Source organism: Sitophilus oryzae, unplaced genomic scaffold, assembly GCF_002938485.1.
Source record: "Sitophilus oryzae breed Bouriz unplaced genomic scaffold, Soryzae_2.0 scaffold_1639_pilon_pilon, whole genome shotgun sequence".
NCBI classification, from domain to species: Eukaryota; Metazoa; Arthropoda; class Insecta; order Coleoptera; family Curculionidae; genus Sitophilus; species Sitophilus oryzae.
Window position 1 is genome coordinate 270,526 of NW_022146324.1, and position 18,882 is coordinate 289,407.

General features: G+C 32.5%; 1 protein-coding gene across 1 annotated transcript in view; it reads left to right on the top strand.

Annotated features, from left to right (window-relative positions):
• The window catches only part of LOC115880653 (armadillo repeat-containing protein 8-like), a 23,396-nt gene continuing 4,514 nt past the window's right edge, over positions 1-18,882 (top strand). Inside the window, exons 1-11 of the mRNA XM_030897932.1 lie at positions 1-55; positions 172-218; positions 273-690; positions 740-856; positions 927-1,119; positions 1,179-1,272; positions 1,328-1,494; positions 5,401-5,621; positions 7,085-7,180; positions 13,140-13,290; positions 13,349-13,508. Coding sequence (XP_030753792.1) covers positions 183-218; positions 273-690; positions 740-856; positions 927-1,119; positions 1,179-1,272; positions 1,328-1,494; positions 5,401-5,621; positions 7,085-7,180; positions 13,140-13,290; positions 13,349-13,508 — 1,653 coding nt within the window. The 5' untranslated portion in view covers positions 1-55; positions 172-182. The remainder of the gene's footprint in view (positions 56-171; positions 219-272; positions 691-739; positions 857-926; positions 1,120-1,178; positions 1,273-1,327; positions 1,495-5,400; positions 5,622-7,084; positions 7,181-13,139; positions 13,291-13,348; positions 13,509-18,882) is intronic.

Here is an 18,882-nt window from a genome sequence, read left to right on the forward strand (position 1 = left end):
CTTGTCTGTTGTCAATTTGTGCTTGTCAAACATTTTCGGCAGTCGGCAAAAATACGTAAGTAACGTAAAGTGACCGTAATCACCTTCAAAAATATTTAAAATAGAACTTCAAACAGAATTATTTCTAGTGCATTTTAAACTTCTTCATAGATTCCGTTTTTTTGTTTGCAGTCAAATTATATATGTTGTACAAAATGCAACCTTTTACCGCTTTTATGGTAAGCATTTCATAACCTCAATAATTATGGCGCTTTTTAAAACTAAATTTGTAGAATGTAGAAAGCTCTCGATCTTATATTGATGATTTATATTCACAAGATTTCAACAAATGTTTAAACTCCATCATTTGTATTAAAAACTCTGTAATTGGATCAAACCGACAGAAGGAGAGTGTTATTTCCCAAGGCATTGTTCCGAGGCTCATATATTTATTAAAAGATAAAAATATAAAGAACGATGTGAGAACTGAAGCCGCTATAACTATAGGTTCCCTTGCAAAAGGCACAGAAGACCACATAGAGCTTCTAATAAATTCTGGTGTAGTTCAAAGTCTTCTAGAAGTTTTAGAAGAAGATGATCCAAAGCTAATTAATGCTTGTTTATGTTGCCTAAGGACTCTCGCAAGTCAAGAACACCACTTAATTAATTCTAAGTTTTCAACAAAAAATATTCAGAAATTGCTCTCTCTTGGTAAGTTAACATATATTATTATTAAGATTTTAATACATGTAATTTTTAGTTGGACCCACAGAATCTCTTCAAAGACAATCTTGTATAGCAACCATATTAACCTCGTCATGCAAAACTGTAAATGAACAGAATATTTTATGCTCAGTTGGAGGACCTTTAGTACTGGGTATTTAATGAAATATTTTTAATTTTAATATAATTATTACATATGGGCAAATTGTGATATTCTTTTGCAGCATCTCTATTATCAGTCGATCACCCATCTGTTAGAATTCCTGTCGTTACATGTTTAGCATCAATGTGTTTTGATAATCGTGATGTTGCCAAAGAAATAGTGAATACTATGTATAAAGATATTAAGATTACAGAATACCTTGCCGGAATGGTGTCTAGAGAAAAGCCAACTGAAATGCAATTGGAAGCTGCAAGGTATACAGAAATACTATTCGTTGATATATACTTAATATAATTACACAAAATATTTTTAGATGTTTAACAAATTTACACAGAGCAGATGCTATATCAGCAAATGACCCTATAATTACTTATAAAACACTGCCGTGTCTAGTAAGGCTTTGTCAGGTAATGGTATTAATCTACATGATTTTTTAGGGTTTTTATAATCTCTAATTTATAGTTTGAACATAGCGAGTCTCACAGAATAGTAGCTGCAGATACTTTAGCTTATCTTACTGAAGTAGATAGTAATTTGCAACAGGTTGCTGCCATAAGCAATCAGTTAGTGAATGCTCTAGTGGATTTGTTGGAAAGATCTACGGTAGCAGCCAGAGCAGCTGCATTTAGGTAAGAATCTTGTTTGTCTTAGACTTGTTTTTTTTAATTATTTTTTTTTGTTTGCCAAATAAACTCTAAACATATCTATGAATACAGATGTGCTCAAAGCAGATGAATATGTCAAAATATGTCATGTCAGTTTGACTTCCATACAATTTTTTAAAATAATAAGAATATCAAAAGCAATGACAATAAAAAAAGAATTTTGTCTTATTTTTTTTAATCAGTGCAAAAAGCATTTTTCTGTATTTATTAGCTTTTTTGCCTTTTATTAGCTTTTGCCTTTTATTTTCTTATTCCTATAACAGCAGAAATCCCAACCATATTTATTCTGGGTTTACAAGAGATATGGCTCATTTTATAAATAATTTATTTGGAAATTTATTATAACCCAACATTTGAATATTTGATTTAAGAAGCAAAATAATATTTGTTCTCACCTTTGAATAAGAAGAGTAAGGAAGGAGCATAATGCTATCCATGTATTCATGCATGGTGGGTGGAAAAAGCTCTCTAGGGTGGGGATCCTTGACAGTTCTGTTTGACGATTCATTTGACACATTTGAATTTGATTTGAAATTTTCTGGATGTCAGTCTTTACGGAGCTTATTTTATGTTATTTATTATTTATTCTACTACTGATAGTTGTATGAAGGTAGTAAATCTAGATGAAAATTGTGGCAGAACTTAAATTAACAGTGACATTATCGCGATTTATCGAAAAAGACTCTAAAATAGTTGGTTGTGTAGCGTGCGGTAGATCTCGGCAAAAATTGAATGAAATAATGGAACAACTTTTCGCTAGTAAGTGACTATATAATATACATACGTGCAGTAAACCGATCATTTATGAAATTCACTTAAATTAACTAAATTATATATTTTCTTGCATTTTAGCTTTTATTTGCTACTTGTCAAAGATCAGATGTCAAAGAATTTTGATACGTTAATTTGACTTACCTGCTTCAGTAGCGTATCAGATGTTTGTGTTAATAAATACTTATTATAACTTATCTATTTTTATTAGAATTATATATTTTTATAACAATTTTAATAACTACCAACATTTGAAAAAGGAACCGTAAACGTCAATGTCAGCCAAGTGTCAGAGTTCAATTGGATTTACCACAGATTATCAATTTGAACGATTTGAAGTACAGTCGATTCCAGTTTAGAGATTTTCGTTTTTTAAGCCTCCCATACTGAAGTCCGCCATATTGGGAAGTTTTAAATGAATACAAGTATACCTAAGATTTTTGATATGCTCCTTCCTTAGTCTTCTTATTCAAAGGTTCTCACTTAAATGCATTTATTTATACGTTATAAGGCATATCTGATAAAAAGTAGTGTTTAATTATTTTTATGACTTTATTATATGTAATAATTTTTATAAAAATATTAAATATGTATGTATATATTTTTTTTAATTTGGCGGAAAATACATGTAAAAAACCATAAAAATTCTAAAGGCGCATTCTCACGACTCGTGTACTTGACAAACATTTGTTACTGGAATATACTCGCCATGTCCTGAGAAAGTGAGAACTGTTTCCTTGTGCAATTATTTGTCACTCGTCGCGTTCCCACTCTCTGTCGGTAAACATAGCCCGAGTCAAAGGATCACAATTATTCATACACTTGCTAAGTGTAGCCTTGGCTGTAGTTGCCAAGGCGCTCAAACGACTGCACAAATAATTGTACTGTTATAGCGTATGTACCGTTTATTTCCGGATCGTAGTGTTAGGAGATTCATAGTTGTGTCGAGTAATAGATTATATAATATCCTTATAATATCAAATTTACATTAATAACCTCAATATTGACGACAATACCTAAATCGTTCCTTGGACGAAAGAGTGGACAAATGAAGACTACACAAGAAAAACCAGGTATGTCACATTTTCATAGAAATTATGATAGCGATATACAACCTTATAGGCAAATGTTAGCGTCATTTGAGAAAAAAGAAAGCAATAATACGCTTAGTCCCAGAGATATTACATCTTGGTTATTTTGCCATACAAGGGACCAGAGTAATTCACGCGTAAATGTAGTAAATTTATGTATTCTGAAAATAAACTACTTAAATATTAATTTTCTCCCTACAACAAAAAAAAATAATAGTTTAGATTTAGCTTTTATACAACCTTTAATTGGACATCCCTGGTTGTTCCCCTGTTTTGTTTTGCATTTTGACATTTTTATTTCCGTATTTCAGAATATCGCGATAATTAACAATATTAATAATTCAGAATTGGTAGTAATATATATTTTTCTAATTATTTAGTCGAAAATAACATATTTCTTTAAAAACACTAAATTGTATTTTTCTCGGCTCCAATTAAAATGGACAAAACTGGTTTTTCCCGTGTAGTCTTCAAATGATGTTGTTTTGGAATTTATAGATTTATACAAAAATGGGCCCCTTCATATGGATGGCCAAACATAAAGAACATAGAAATAGTATTGCAGTGTACAGTAAAAGAACTTAAAAAGTAAAAAGAATCAATAGCAACGACAATTTCGGGACGACCGGTATCCATGGATGTGACTATACTGTTTGCTTGTCAAGGATTTAAACAATGTTTATGCTGGCGTACTTGTTGAAATGGACACGTCGCGCGTCGTGTGAGCTCCACACTTGCCAATGTTGTTTACAAGGTGGGGATACTTGCCAAGTACGCAAATATTGGCGTACCTACCAACTAGGCGAGTCGTGAGAAAAAGAAGAATAATGACATTTATCTTTGTTTCTAATATACATTTTCTATTATTACTGCCTAATACATTCTACGCATAATAATAATAACACTTCATAGATAAATAAAACAAGTTTAGATTGGAAAGTGCCTATAAGAACTATGTAAACACTATTTGGCGTTAATCTTGCAACAGTCGCGACCAAAGCTTTTGAAAATTTCGGAGCAGTTCGGCTTTTTTCGGAATTATATCGCCAAATCTTATTTATTCAAATTTATTATTATTTTCTTTTAAAAATTTAAAAATAAAATACAGTGTGTTGCATACAAGAAACTTTATTTTATATAAGGACATGTCGTCACCCTAGAATAAGATTGTTCTATAGAGCATTTCGATGAAACTGAGAAAACAAGGTTTAAAGTTTAAACTGGATATCCGTGAAAACTATATACCAAAATGGTTCTATTAAACATATAAATTAAAGGCAATATAAAAACCTATCAAACATATGTATTTATTTTACTTTTAGAAGATTTATTTAAAGGATGTTAGTGATATTAGATTTGGATATAGAACAAATGTGTCTATTAGCTGTGCATTGAGCCGATTTTAGTGATATAGAACAAAATAAGGGGATATAGAATAATATACTCATTTTAAGCTGATTTATTTGTATTTCAAAATATTATTTCAACACAAAATAACTGAAGTGGAGACATTAAGACATTAACCACTTAAATTGAACTATTATTAATTGAATTAAATTGAAGATAGCAATAATTTCTTTGAAAATGGACGCTTTAAACACTTCGGAATTTTTTCTATGAGAGCGTGTTAGATTTTGAAAAATTTACAATTTTTGAAGATTCTGACTTTCACAGGAGATATGGACAAGAGAAAATTATTTTTGTTTTTGTTTGCGGTTGTTCTTAGCAACCGCTGCAGCAGCGCCAGATCGCGTACAACGGTCGCGATCCAAAATAATTTTGTTACCCAAAATGTTTACGCGAATTGCAATCTAAACTTATTTAATTAATTAAATAATAACAATTAATTATCTTTATTAATTACTTAATAAAAACATTTTTTCTAAAAATTGAATTTTAGTTTGACGTTCAGTCACAGTAAGCGCTAGTATCATACAAATTGGCGGGAAATATAAATCGCTTATCTAAATCCCTTTCTTTATCTATAATTTGAATCTAATTATTTCAGAGCCTTTGCCTCTCTAGGAGCTAACGATGAAGATATTAGAAAACGGATAATAGATACGAAATGTCTTATTGAAAGGGTGGTTGAAGGTCTCTCTGACAGCAATAAAGAAATTAATTTGGCATCAGTGCGTTGCTTGCACTCGTTGAGCCGCTCAGTACAACAGTTAAGAACTACTTTCCAGGATCATTCTGTTTGGAAGCCTTTGATGACTTTGTTAACAGGTAAGGCACAATAAACTATTGTACAAGGTGACCCAAGAAAAGCGCCACATCAGATTTTTCTACTGATATTTTCAGTCCAACTTTTTATGTAAAATATACGGAACATAGCTCTAGCTCATTTTAAAAATATCTGTAGACATACTGAAGTTATATCTTTTAATGGAGTTGGGACGTCAAGTTGCAAAACTCGTCTTATCTCAAAAACGTTGTTTCGAGATAATACACAAAAACTGTTTTAGTAAATATTTGAAGCGTTATTTTACCAAAAAAAAAACGTGTCCATTGAGTGGAATCATTGTTTAGTATCTGTTTTTTCTAGTAATAAAAATTTATATTAAAAAACTCAGAAATAATTCGAATAAGTCAGATTTTGTTGCAGTATAATGCATATTGCGGATTTTGCTACAGCAAGATATTTGCATCTTAACTTGGAATTATTAGATATACTATTTTTAAAATTAGGTAAAGATTTGAAATGAATAAGACATCTGTAGTAACATTATACTGGTATAAAAAGGGTATGAAAAAATGCAGGATTTGCAACAATCATGACAATAAAATGCAAATATAAATGGATAAGACGGATTTTGCTGCATTAGTGTAATTTGTAGTTACTTTTATATATGAATAGGCGATTTTTGCTGCAGTTTGGGACTATGTTTATGTATATTTTAGCGTCCACTAATTATATATGTCATTAGGCCATTTTTTAGGGTTCCGTACCCAAATGGTAAAAACGGGAACCCTATTACTAAGACTTCGCTGACCGTCCGTCCGTCTGTCACAAAGGTCTACTTTATGAACCGTTATAGCTAGACAGCTGAAATTTTTACAGATAATGTATCTATGTTGTCGCTATAAGAACAAGTACTAATAACAGAATTAAATAAATGTTTACAAATAAAAAAGTACTTTCACTAAACATGATTGTTTAAGTAAGAATTTTACATAGAATCTTTCAAGTCTTCAGTGGCCGCGTGGTTAAAGCGTTAGGACTTTACGCTGCTATGACGTTGGTGCCATAGTAAGGCAGGTTCGAATCCTAGTCAAGGCGACTTTTTTTAATCGTTTTTTTTTAATTTTGACATATTTTTACATATTTATTTTTACTTTTTACATATTTATTATTGATTAATACAATTTTTAGTAATGTGTTTCTTCATTTTTTTTTAAATTACTTATACGCGCATTCAAAATTTCAGCTAAATTGAAAAAAAATAATAATATAGTGTCTAATGTTGTATAAATAGATCATGAATGGTGCGGAACCCTTCGTGCGCGAGTCCGACTCGCACTTGACCAATTTTTTTAAATGGATAAGCCAGGTTTTGCAACTTGACGCATTAATTCTTCACTATTGCTCATATATTCTACAAAATAAAGATTAACTTATAAAATCTCTATGAGAAAAATTGATATTATTGAAAACGTATATTTTGTATTGTATAAAAATATGTTTTTAGATGATCCAAGTCCAGAATTACTGTTGGCAGCATCTTCTACACTGTGTAATCTTCTGTTGGAATTTTCACCGGCGAAGGAACCAATCTTACAACAAGGTAAAATTGTTTGGCGAGTGGTAAATGGTGGGGGGGAAGGTAGATGAAGAGCCGCTAATAATTTATTATCATGTTACAAAGAAAGGAAGGTATATTGCGCAGGTTGGTCGCTACGTCACAGGTAATATCAGCACCATTGGTCGGCAAATTGTCAAACTGATGACACATAATATATGTGAAAATTACTTTTCAAATGTCAAGCTCATAATGTGAAGTAACTCTTGAGGTTTTGTCCTAATTCTTTCCTATTTTATGTCTTTTTCTATTGGTGGCAATTAAAGAATATGGATATTTTTGTATAGCATAGTGACGTCACATGTGATCGCAAACTGAACGAAATTGTAGCCGCTATCTATTATACCTTGTTTTCTTTGTATCAAGATTTATTATAAGGTATTTTTCGCGACATACATATAGAGGGTTCAGAAGTCAATGGGTATAAGCCAATGAACAATTGATGTCTGCATTTCCTTAATATTAAAGAAAGGCGCAGACGAGAAAATGTCATACATATACCGATTTGGTAAAAAAAATAAACTATTTTAAAAACTTTCATGTATACTACTGAAATAAAGATAATATACATATCTAAGCTAAATATGATCTATTACATCTGTAGTAAAATGATTAATTAATTGTGAAAAATAATGTTCCAACCATAGATGCAACATTTTTCATAAACGCCTACTTGTGCGGTTTGAACTTTTGATTCAAAATCCGGCAATACCGCATAGAAGAAATGTATCAACCGAACTTTTACCTTTTTTTAATACATTTTATTTTCCATTATGCTGTCTACACTGTCTCACATGTTAAAATCCAGACCACACTTCTAAAATGACCAAATCGGTATGGCAGGTTGTCTGGTTTTTCTACTACTTGAACTCCCCACCATTTGAAGACTTATGTATGTAAACGCGAAAATGAGTTGTGTATGCTTAATTCTAGTTTTGTTTCCAATAAAGATGTTGGAGTTATTATTTGCTTCCCTATTATGTCATACTGGACTTGGAGTTTATTATAATGTTTACCAAATCCAGATTATCCATCATTACAATTAACATACACACTCATACTATATAGACGGAGAGCTGGCTACATAAAAAACGTTATCATCGTTACATGGCTAATTTTTCTTGGGAAGTATCCTTTTGTGTAGTCATTGTGAAATAGTCATGTCTGCCAGCCCGATCCCGGTGCTTAAAAGGGGGGGGGGCAATCGAAAGGGTGAAATTTTGACACTAAAAATATTATAAGGTTAGCTTTTATTTGTTATTAAGAAACGTAAAATTGTTGACAAACATGTTTCTCGTGGCTAAAATGTCGGCAGACAACTCGAAAGAGGCATGGAATTTTGACAAAAAAATTATCGCATACGTGCGTGTCGATTGGTGGGATGTCGTGTTTATTGTTTATATATTTAAAAAGCCGTATGCAAAGGGCAGACCAAAAAATCGTGGTTCAATCAGCGGTAGACAAAAGCGCGACATTACTCTACAGGGTGAATCTTGAATAAGAGCAAATATTTTCAGAGCTGGTAGATCTCAATCAAAGATGTCAATAAAAGAAACATTTTCTTTTTATCGTTTTCCAAATAAGTCCAAAATAACCAAATTATTCAAGTTTGAAAATTTAAAAAGAAATTGATTTATTTTTAGCCACCTGTTTTTTTCTGTATTTGCATCCATTCTTTTAGTGTGTAGCCATAGACTAAAGCCGTAAGCATGATAGGTTAAGAAATAATTATACCGTGGGTAAATTTGCGGTAAATAGGCAATTCTAAAAAGTTTTCTAAAATATACAGGAAAATTTGCAAAAATGCACGATTTTCTACATCTTCTTTTGCGAAAAAAAACTCGTAGATGTATTCCTGTGGTCGAAATATATCACCCTTAAAAGTATTTACATTTATTTAAGACTCACACTGTAAAACCGTTTTCAGGGAATGCTCGCCGCGTTATTAATTGAAACATTAAATTTTACGGTGCAGATATCGACTCAGAGGAAGACTTGTTTACCAGAGCGAGGATCTGCAGTACGATGAGTCGGATACAAATAATGAGACAGAATAGTAAATATATGATATCTGTTATTGAAATAATAAAAAAATGTATTTATAATACAATTGTATACATGATAAATATACTATACTTAAATGGATGAGGCGGCGAGCGTTCCCTGAAAGCACTAGAGTAATATCGCGCTTTTGATAACTGTCTGCAGCTGATTTAAGCACGATTTTTTTGTCTGTCCTTTTGCATACGGCTTTTGCAATAAATAAATATGACATACCACCAATCGGCATGCATGTATGCCATAATTTTTTCCATTCTTCAAATTTAATTTTTTAATAATTTTTAAAATTTCATGCCTCTTTCGCGTTGTTTGTTGGCATTTTAGCGACTGGAAAATGTTTGCCAACAATTTTCCAGGTTTCTTAATAATAAATAAAAGCTATTTTCGCAATTATAACTCGTGTACCTTATAATATTTTTAGTGTCAAAATTTCACCCTTTCGATTGGCCGCCCCCGCTTTAAGCCCCGGGATCGCGCTGGCAGACATGACTATTTCATAATGGCTACACAAAAAATTAGCCATGTAACGATGATAAGGTTTTTTAAGTAGCCAGCTCTTAGACTAATAATACTGCGGAGATGGTTATGTTTCGGTATGTCATTTGACGTTTAATTGACAAAAACGTTGCTAACTTTTCGAATATTCTCCTCGCATACTTTTTTTTTTTCGCGGAAACAAATTTATGAGATACAGTAAATACCCAACAAAGAAAAAGTATGTCGCGAAAAATCCCTTTATGTAGTTGATATAACCTCCTCTTAGATTACTATCATACAATCGAAAAAAAAAACGGCGTCAAAAGCTTCTGGGCAATCAATGATAATTTTGGCGAGGTCAGGCCCTATATGTCATTTACTTGGCTCTTACTCTTCTTTATTTTTAATGGTGCTTACTGCCAGTTGGCCTTAAGAAGGTTGCAATTCATTTTTATATTGAGTAAAAATCATTTTTAAATGGTGTTTAAAATTTGAGAAAAATAATTTTTGGGAAATAGATTTCTGTGTCTGGTCGTTCTGTCCTTTTTAAATCTTTTTCTAATTAGCGTTAATGTTTGACAAGTTTTATATCAATCTTTAGTAACTGGCGTCTAGAGGTCAACATTTTTATCATCGATTGTTATTTCACAGCCGTCTTTGACGCCGTTTTTTTTCATACGGTACTAAATTACATATAATATATACTATGTCTATTTTGGTATACCTAATATTATTCTTTATTCTAAATTTAGTTTTTCGGGATCTCGTCAAGGCCTACTTGAAAGTATGAACCACCTGTTAGATTAGAAATTATCTTTTTCACTAAGCTCAATTAATTATATTGGAATTGAGACTTAATTATTTAGAGACTGTAGTTTGTATTTGATTGCTATGAAATCTTACATGAGCATAATGTTTCATTTCTACATTATATTAAGTGGTTAATTAAATAGTAGTTAGTTATTTTTGAAGTATGTATTTGTAAAATTTAAAAGATGATTTTGATATAATAAACAGTTTGGCATTCTTTCAGTTTGTTTGTTTTCAAAGTTTTCAACGAGTAGGAAAACTTTTTTTTTTTGGCTTTTTGGCCTTGATTTCTTTAAAGATAAATATAGATATCTAGATAATTGTTATTGAACCATGAACTACCTTGTGTTCTTTACTTACTTTATTTCTGCATTTGACTTGTATTGATACCAACAAATGCAGTTCATATTTCTAATTGAATTTAACATAGACTGCATGTTCGAACTTTAATTTAATCTGAAACAATACTAAATTGACTTGTTCATGATCGATTTTTAATGTATTTTCAAGATCAGGCAATGGTCAAAGTTGCCTGTTTGCGGCATTTTTTTATATTTGACAATACAGTCGAATGGTAGGCAGATCAACAGTAATACACTTTTTTCTAAATGTCCAGCTAAAGAAAATATAATAGCGACAGTAGTTATCTACGTTTTTGATTCAAAACTGTTTTCAGTCATTTTTAACAGAGTGCAGAAAAATCATGATTTAAAAGAAACGATTCTTTTTTATTTTAATCAATTTTCTATTTAAATCGGATTTCCAACTAATTAAAGACTCGTTTCCTCATTCCATTGTTGCAGAACAAAATGTCGGTAGAAATTATGCGGTAGAAATTTGGAAAGAACTAACTATAGAACTAAAGATAAATTGGAGAAGGCGAAAGTTAACTTACAGTGTTTCAAAAAAGATATAAAACATCATCGACACCAGCATATTTTTTGACATTGATTATAGATACTTTGAAGATACATACACTGATTATAGATCAGAAGAAACTAGGTCTGCACTAGTTGTCTAAGAGCTAGCAACGTTTTCGAGAAAGTATCTTAAGAAAACTGGCTCTTTGATATATTTTTTGCTATGCTCTCTGGAACAGCATGCGGCCCATCTGGCTAGCGATACCCGTTGCGTTCACTACTTCGCATCGGAAGAAGATCCTATATTTTTTGTATTTAGTCCGTTAAATTCTAATACTGCATATAAATCGAGTAAGTCTCCATAGCGCAGCGCGTAGAGTTTCTGACTACGAACCGAGGATTCAGAGTTCGAGACCGGGTCAGGGCAAATACTTTTTTATTTTATTTTCTTTTATATTCTGATAGTTAAGTACTAAATATTTGTTTTTTTTTAATCACCACAATTATTTAATACTTTACTATCAAAATATAAACGAAAATAAAATAAAAAAGTGTTTGCCCTGACCCGGTCCCGAACTCTGACTCCTCGCTTGATAGGCGGAACCTCTACGCGCTGAGCTATGGAGACTCGGTAGGCTTATATTCAATACTAGAATTTAAAAGACTAATAAAAATATAGGATCTTCTTTCAATGCACAGTAGGGAATGCAACGTTTACCGGCAGCCAACGATATATTAAAGAGCCAGCTTTCTTAAAATACTTGTTTTCCCGACGTTGCCAGCTCTCGTACTATAGAGTTTGTGAATGAAATGTATTCGAATACCGGATTTCTGTCCCTTCACCATTTCAAAATATAAATCTCTGCCGTTTGGAAGTCCTAATAGATTCACACGAAATTACTTCAAAAATCGGTTCAACATTTTAATAAATGAATAGATATAAAGTAGGTATATGTGTTATAATTTTTCAATTTGTTAAAATATTTAAACGTTACAACTGCAAGTGTAACCTTTTATTTGGTGAATTGAGTTGATTTCAGTTTTTTAATGTCTGTCAAAATTATATATGTATTCTTTCGCTGGACAGACTATTCCACATAGTCTAATTTATAGAGTCAATCGATAGTGAATGTATAATTCATTGTATAAGACATATTTTTATAATTAATTGAAAAAAGTCATCAAAGTGATTTTACTGACAAACAATAATTACTTTCAAGCAATTAATAAAAATACTAAAGGAGTATTTGAAGTTAGCATCGTTCTCAAAACTACGGATGGCGACATTTCACGATACCAATATGAGTTGTACTAAATTGAGATTTGATAGCTGTTTGAATTTTGTACAAATCTTATTGGTTCTTTGAAATGTGATTTACAACATAATTTTCGACACAACATGATTTTGAAAACAAAGCTTTAACCTAGTTCTCAGAAATATGTTCTGTCGCTGGCAACACTTGAAGGAACCAATGAAAGTCATTTTAAATTCAAATTTGACAGATGTGTGAGTTTTGGACTAATCTCATTGGATAATTGAAGTGTCGCCAGCGACACAACGTAATACTGAGGAGGGGGCTTTAGTGTCCTAAATTGTATTGTCTTGAACTTGCATATTTTGACCATTAAAACTCTTATACACTGATAAAAATAATGTCTACAAGGTTGGTGAAAGATCTCCTTCCTTATATTTTTATTTGATGCTTCCAAGTCAAGCATTATTTTTATTTTTGAAGGCGCAATCCAACTATTATCAACCCTCACGTCGTCTGTGGATCCAGCTTTACGTTTAAATGGAGTTTGGGCTTTGATGAACTTGGCGTTTCAAGCTGAACAGCGCGTCAAAAGCCAAATATTGACCACTTTAGGTACTGACCAAATATTTAGGTACAGTGCAGAGTAGTTCAAATCAATCTCATCGATTCCTAATATCGCCTTTTTGTAGATTGTTGGCTGACTCGGATCCTCGCGTATTAATGAAGACTTTGGGGCTTCTTAGGAACCTCGTGTCTCCGAGAACTCACACGGATACCATGATGGCCTTACATGGCCCTCAAGTAATGCAGGGCGTCGTTTTGGTACTCGAGGGATCTCATTCGCCAGAGGTACTGATAAATGAATATAAGCTGGCAGGCATATAGAATTGCATTTCCCATTTAACATTGTTCTAATTTGGCGCTTATTCTTATTTCCAGATTATATTAAAACATCAATTTTATTTATTACAAAATCGATACACTAAATAGTTATTTACACTTAGTTAAAATTACACACTAAAATAACAGCCGATTAGTAGCTCGCAACTTCACACTTTACAGTAACAACAGTAACTAACTAGTACACCACAGACTACCTTTGTCTTACACTAACACTAATATTCCTATAAGGCTAGTATATGATTATACACACTTCAATTCGCCCGTCAAGACTGAAATAGAAAACAGTATATCGACAATGTCCGAACCTCCGATCGTCATAACCGATTGTATATCGCATGACTCGAGTTTTCGGAGTTTTTATCGTTTCATGATCCAATATATCGATGTGCAGTCGTTAACAGTTTCGATGTTAACTAAATTGTGGTGCGACCATTATGTTGATATACAAGGTGGTCCGAAATGTATTCCAGAAAGTTATTACTCTTCAGAACAGTTAAAACACATGTACGTGGTGCCCTCTACAAATAGGTAGTGATGGGCAAAACTGTTATTTTTAGATAACAGTTGAAACTGTTATAGTTATTTATAAAAAACAGCTTAAAATAACAGCTTAAAAATAACAGGTTTCTTTATTTTATTGCTAAATATCTGAAAGAGTATGAAGCGGTCGCCGCCAGGCGTATTAACGCAGTTGCAAGTTGCTACAATGACATGCTCGGTGGTAGTATTTCCAGGGTGTCTAAAAATTTCTAAATATCGATTGTTATCTAAAATACCTCTCTAAAAACGGTCGTTGTTTACAAATAAGCGCTGTTTACAAATTGCGATATAAAAAAGCCAAAATTCCGCCACTCGTCTATACGTATACATTCCGATCTACCTACGCCTTGCCCCTCGATCGGCGTAGATCCTGAATTGCGTAGCAGTGTACAGGGTGCATCTCACTCGACGGGCAAGAAGCTCTTAGTTATAATTTTACCATTTGTGGTCAAAAAATAGCAATATAAGAAAATGTGTAGTATATTCTTCATAAGTAAACCAACTATACACTAGAGTTCGAATTAATTTTACACTTAAACTAGCGTGTACCCGCGACTTCGTTCGCGTCGAATTAATAATTTGTAATGGTGATGATAAAGCAAAGCAAGAATTTCTATTGACATACAAACTGGATAAAATTTTCTCACATTTGCCAAAAATAAGCTTTAAACGTCGAGCAGTTTAAGCAGAATCGTGGTTAATCAATTACTCAACTTTTTGGAACACCCTGTATTATTTTTTAAAAAATTTCAAAATATGTAAAAAAACAAAATAAATTATGCGTGTCCAAGCGTTTTCCCGAAAGACTAACCGTTTTTTAAATAACAAATATTGTAATATTTGAGGGGCGTTTTCACCCTCTTGGAATTTAAGATTCGAGAAACCCCTCCTTATCGAACCTCAACCCCACAGTCAATCCGTTTGCCAAAAATCAGCTTTAAACGTCAAGCAGTTTAAGCAGAATCGTGATTACTCAATGGTCACATTTTATGAAACACCCTGTATATATTTTTAAAAAATCTTAAAATATGTAAAACAACGAAATAAAATATACGTGTTTAAGAGTTTTTCCGGAAAACTCACCGGTTTTTAAATAAAAAATATTCTAATATTTGAGGGTGGTTTCACCCCCTTTGAATTCGAGTTTCGAAAAATCCCTTCTTATCGAACCTCTACACCCTAAAGTCAATCCGTTTTCCAAAAATCAGCTTTTTACGTCAAGGGCTTTAAGCAGGATCGTGATTAATCAATGACCAGATTTTTCAAAACACCCTGTATACATTTTTAAAAAATCTTAAAATATTATTCTGAAAATTTTTCAGAATAAATAAATACCTAAATATTGAAACTTAATAACGTACTGAAACATACAGCGCCATAATATCTCGACCTCCGCCCGTTATGCTCGTAACAGGTTGAAAAACAATATATCTAAAACAACTGATGCGTTATTCTCCAACCTGTTTCGAACTTCCATCGACAATCGACCGATGCAGCAGCCTTCCTTTCCCACTCCTGTTATCTCGACCGCCAGGCGTTATGCCCGCAACTGTTTCAAAAAACCTGCTTCTTTTATATCCTATTATTTTTAAGCTGTTATAAGCGCAATACGACCGTCGACGGGATCGACCGAAGCAGCTACGTTCGCCGTAGCGCATTCCCCACTCCGTTGTCCGTTGTCTCGCCGCCTGTATCGATGGTTGACGAAATAACAGGTTTTCCATCCATACTAGTTGTTTTTTGGAATTGCTTCGAGCAGCATAGAATTTCGGGGCGGTGCAGAGCGCCGACTTCGTTTTTCGTTTCACAAGCGGCCGATCTCTACGTGTCGTTATTTTATATCTGTTATTTTTTAGAAGTAGTAACGGTTGCGTTATGTTATTTCTAAATAATTGTTATAAAATAACAGATAGTTAAATAACAACCCATCACTACAAATAGGAGTCATGTTGACATCAAAATCAAATTTCCTATGTCAAAAAACTCCCAGACATCAATTTTCATCCAAATATTGATATTACTTCAGAAATTATTTGAAAAAATCTAAATAAAAAAAAACTTCTACACCCTGTATCTCCGAAACTAAGCATTTTAGGACATACATTTATACGAACTTTTTTACTTATTTTTATCTGCAGAATATGCTGCTGATGTTTCCGGAATACAGTTCGGACCACCCTGTATATTGTCATATAAATGGTTTTTGTTATAAGGGGACAAGTAAGAGCTTAAGTTAAGGCTAAAAATGTCTAGAAAATATGTTATTTTAATTTTTCTACCACATCAAGGGCCCAAAATGTAGTTGGATCCATGTTTTTTACATTTTCTTTCAACCAATAATTAAGGGGTAAAACATTAAAAAAATACAAAAAACAAACAGAAAAAAAAAGAATCCCAGAAATAAGTGCAAGTATTTTAAGGGGTGGTATATCTGGTCAAAAGAAACATTATAAGTCCAAAATAATTATTTTACTTTGAAAATTTCAAAGCAAAAAAATGATTAGCAAAAAAATGATTTTTTGCTAAAATTGGACTGGATTTTTTCTGGATTTTCTTTCATGTAAATTTAAGCTACTACCTATGTTGCCATATTATCAAGAAATTATGTTTTTTAACTTAAAACTAAAAAAAATTCCAAATTTAAAAAAAAATGCGCAAAAAATACCTCATAGGCGTGTTTCTGAGGCCGAAATATATTACCAGTTAAAATACTTTAGTTATACTTATTTCTGGGACACTCTGTATATTACTTATTTTATAATACTATAATATGCCTATTATTTATTAAATAAAATTATATAAGTGTTTCTTGCCTTGACTTGCTATATAGAAATTAATTCCACACTATGTTCGTTATAATTAACAACCTGCTCTCACTACCGGTGTCGGAGTCCTACTCCAGCATCAGGTGATCTTGGGCTGATTCCGCAAAATGATTATCACAGCTATCTAAATACGACTTGTCATAAAGTTGCGGTAAGATAAAGTATTAAGTAAAGCATGGCGAGATAGCGGTCTGCGTGGAATGGTAGTACTTTCGTACCACCGAGGCACAACTATCAATAGTAAATAAAGGATTTTTTCGTATATACATATATGTTACGGTTAAGGTCCAATACCTGATTAATGTCGACATTACCCGGTTAATCTCGAGAATAACACAAAACAAAACAACCAAAAACAAAATCAAACCCAAACATTAACCTGTTAATGTCGACATTAACCGGATAACGGACTTTAACCGTAACATATAGATCGCCATAGCGATTGACTCCTCGACTCGACATGTAAATACCGACCCAAGACTTCTCTTGCCGATAAGTCCTGCGCCGATGTATAGTCCTGAGCCGATGTATAAGCAGGTATAATAGCTGATTGGTTGATTTGAACGCTCATATATACCCTTGTTTATGACATTATGATAGGGCTTTATATATGTTGTTGTCCTTGTAGTCTCTTGGCGGATGCTTAAATTCTTTACTAGCCATATAGAAGAATTACATATAGGCTTGGTGCATTCTCCACCGGTGCTGCCACTATCTCAGAATACTGTAAACAGCGGACTACTAAATACACGGATTTAAATAGCGAATACACCAAAAATTTGTTATAAAATTATTCTGTAGTGTTAGGAAATATAATTTGTGAAAATTCTAAAAATATATAAAAATAAAAAAGTAAATATTTTGATATCTTCAGAAGGTCTATCTTGGTATCATAATTTATTATTCAAGCTAATAATTTTTTTTTAGATGAGTTCAACTACAGTAGCGAGCATAGTTTTACTCACCGGTTTTGCACGAGCAGCTAATTCACAAAATGCATTCTATTTCCTATTGGTCAAGATATTTTGAGGTTAGGGTTAGGGCATTGTTTATTGTTTTTAGTTATTTGGCGGGTTGGTTAGGTGTTGGTGGTTATTTGGAGGGTATTAATTCATTATTACAGTTGAGGGTTGGAACCTTTGGTGTTAAACAGCAAAATAAAAACACTAAATCACCACAATACACCAAAACACTACTTTACTTTTACACTACAGTGTAAAAGTAAAAGTAGTAGTGTACTAAATCACCACAATACACCAAAACACTACTTTACTTTTTTTAGTAGTAGTGTAGTGTAAAAGTAAAGTAGTGTTTTGGTGTATTGTGGTGATTTAGTGTTTTTATTTTGATTAATTCATTAGTTATGATTTTTTCAGATAGACGTGAATTTAAGGTAATAGTCAGTTAATTTCAAATTCAAACACAAAATATAAAATAAACACCGAAATCGAAAATAAATAACAACCCTATTATAATCCTAACCTCAAAATATCTCGACCAATAGGAAATGGAATGCATCTTGTGAATTAGCCGCTCGTGGTTTTGCTAGTGGGGACATAACTGGGGCTATTTAGGTTAATCTATTTTTGCTTTTGATCAAGAAGCTGTGAAGCTATAAAATGTTGTGTTGGGAGAGTTAAATATCCGGGAACGTTGTTTTTGAATGTTACTGCACCCAACAACCACGTAATTACATCCTCCTTTACGAGTTAGCATTTTTTCGGCAATATTAACTTTTGAAAACGTCACAACACAACGCGACGCCCAATTCGTTTTTTTTTTCTTAATTTTTACTACCCTAACCAGCGTTACGTCACACAAAGTACCTGAGTGTTTTATGGTTTCAATAACTGCACTAGTAAACACTTAAATACTTAAATATTATGGCAAAGCCACGATTTTAATATTACATTTCAATGCGATCGACATGAACGGTAACGGGACTGCTTGAAATA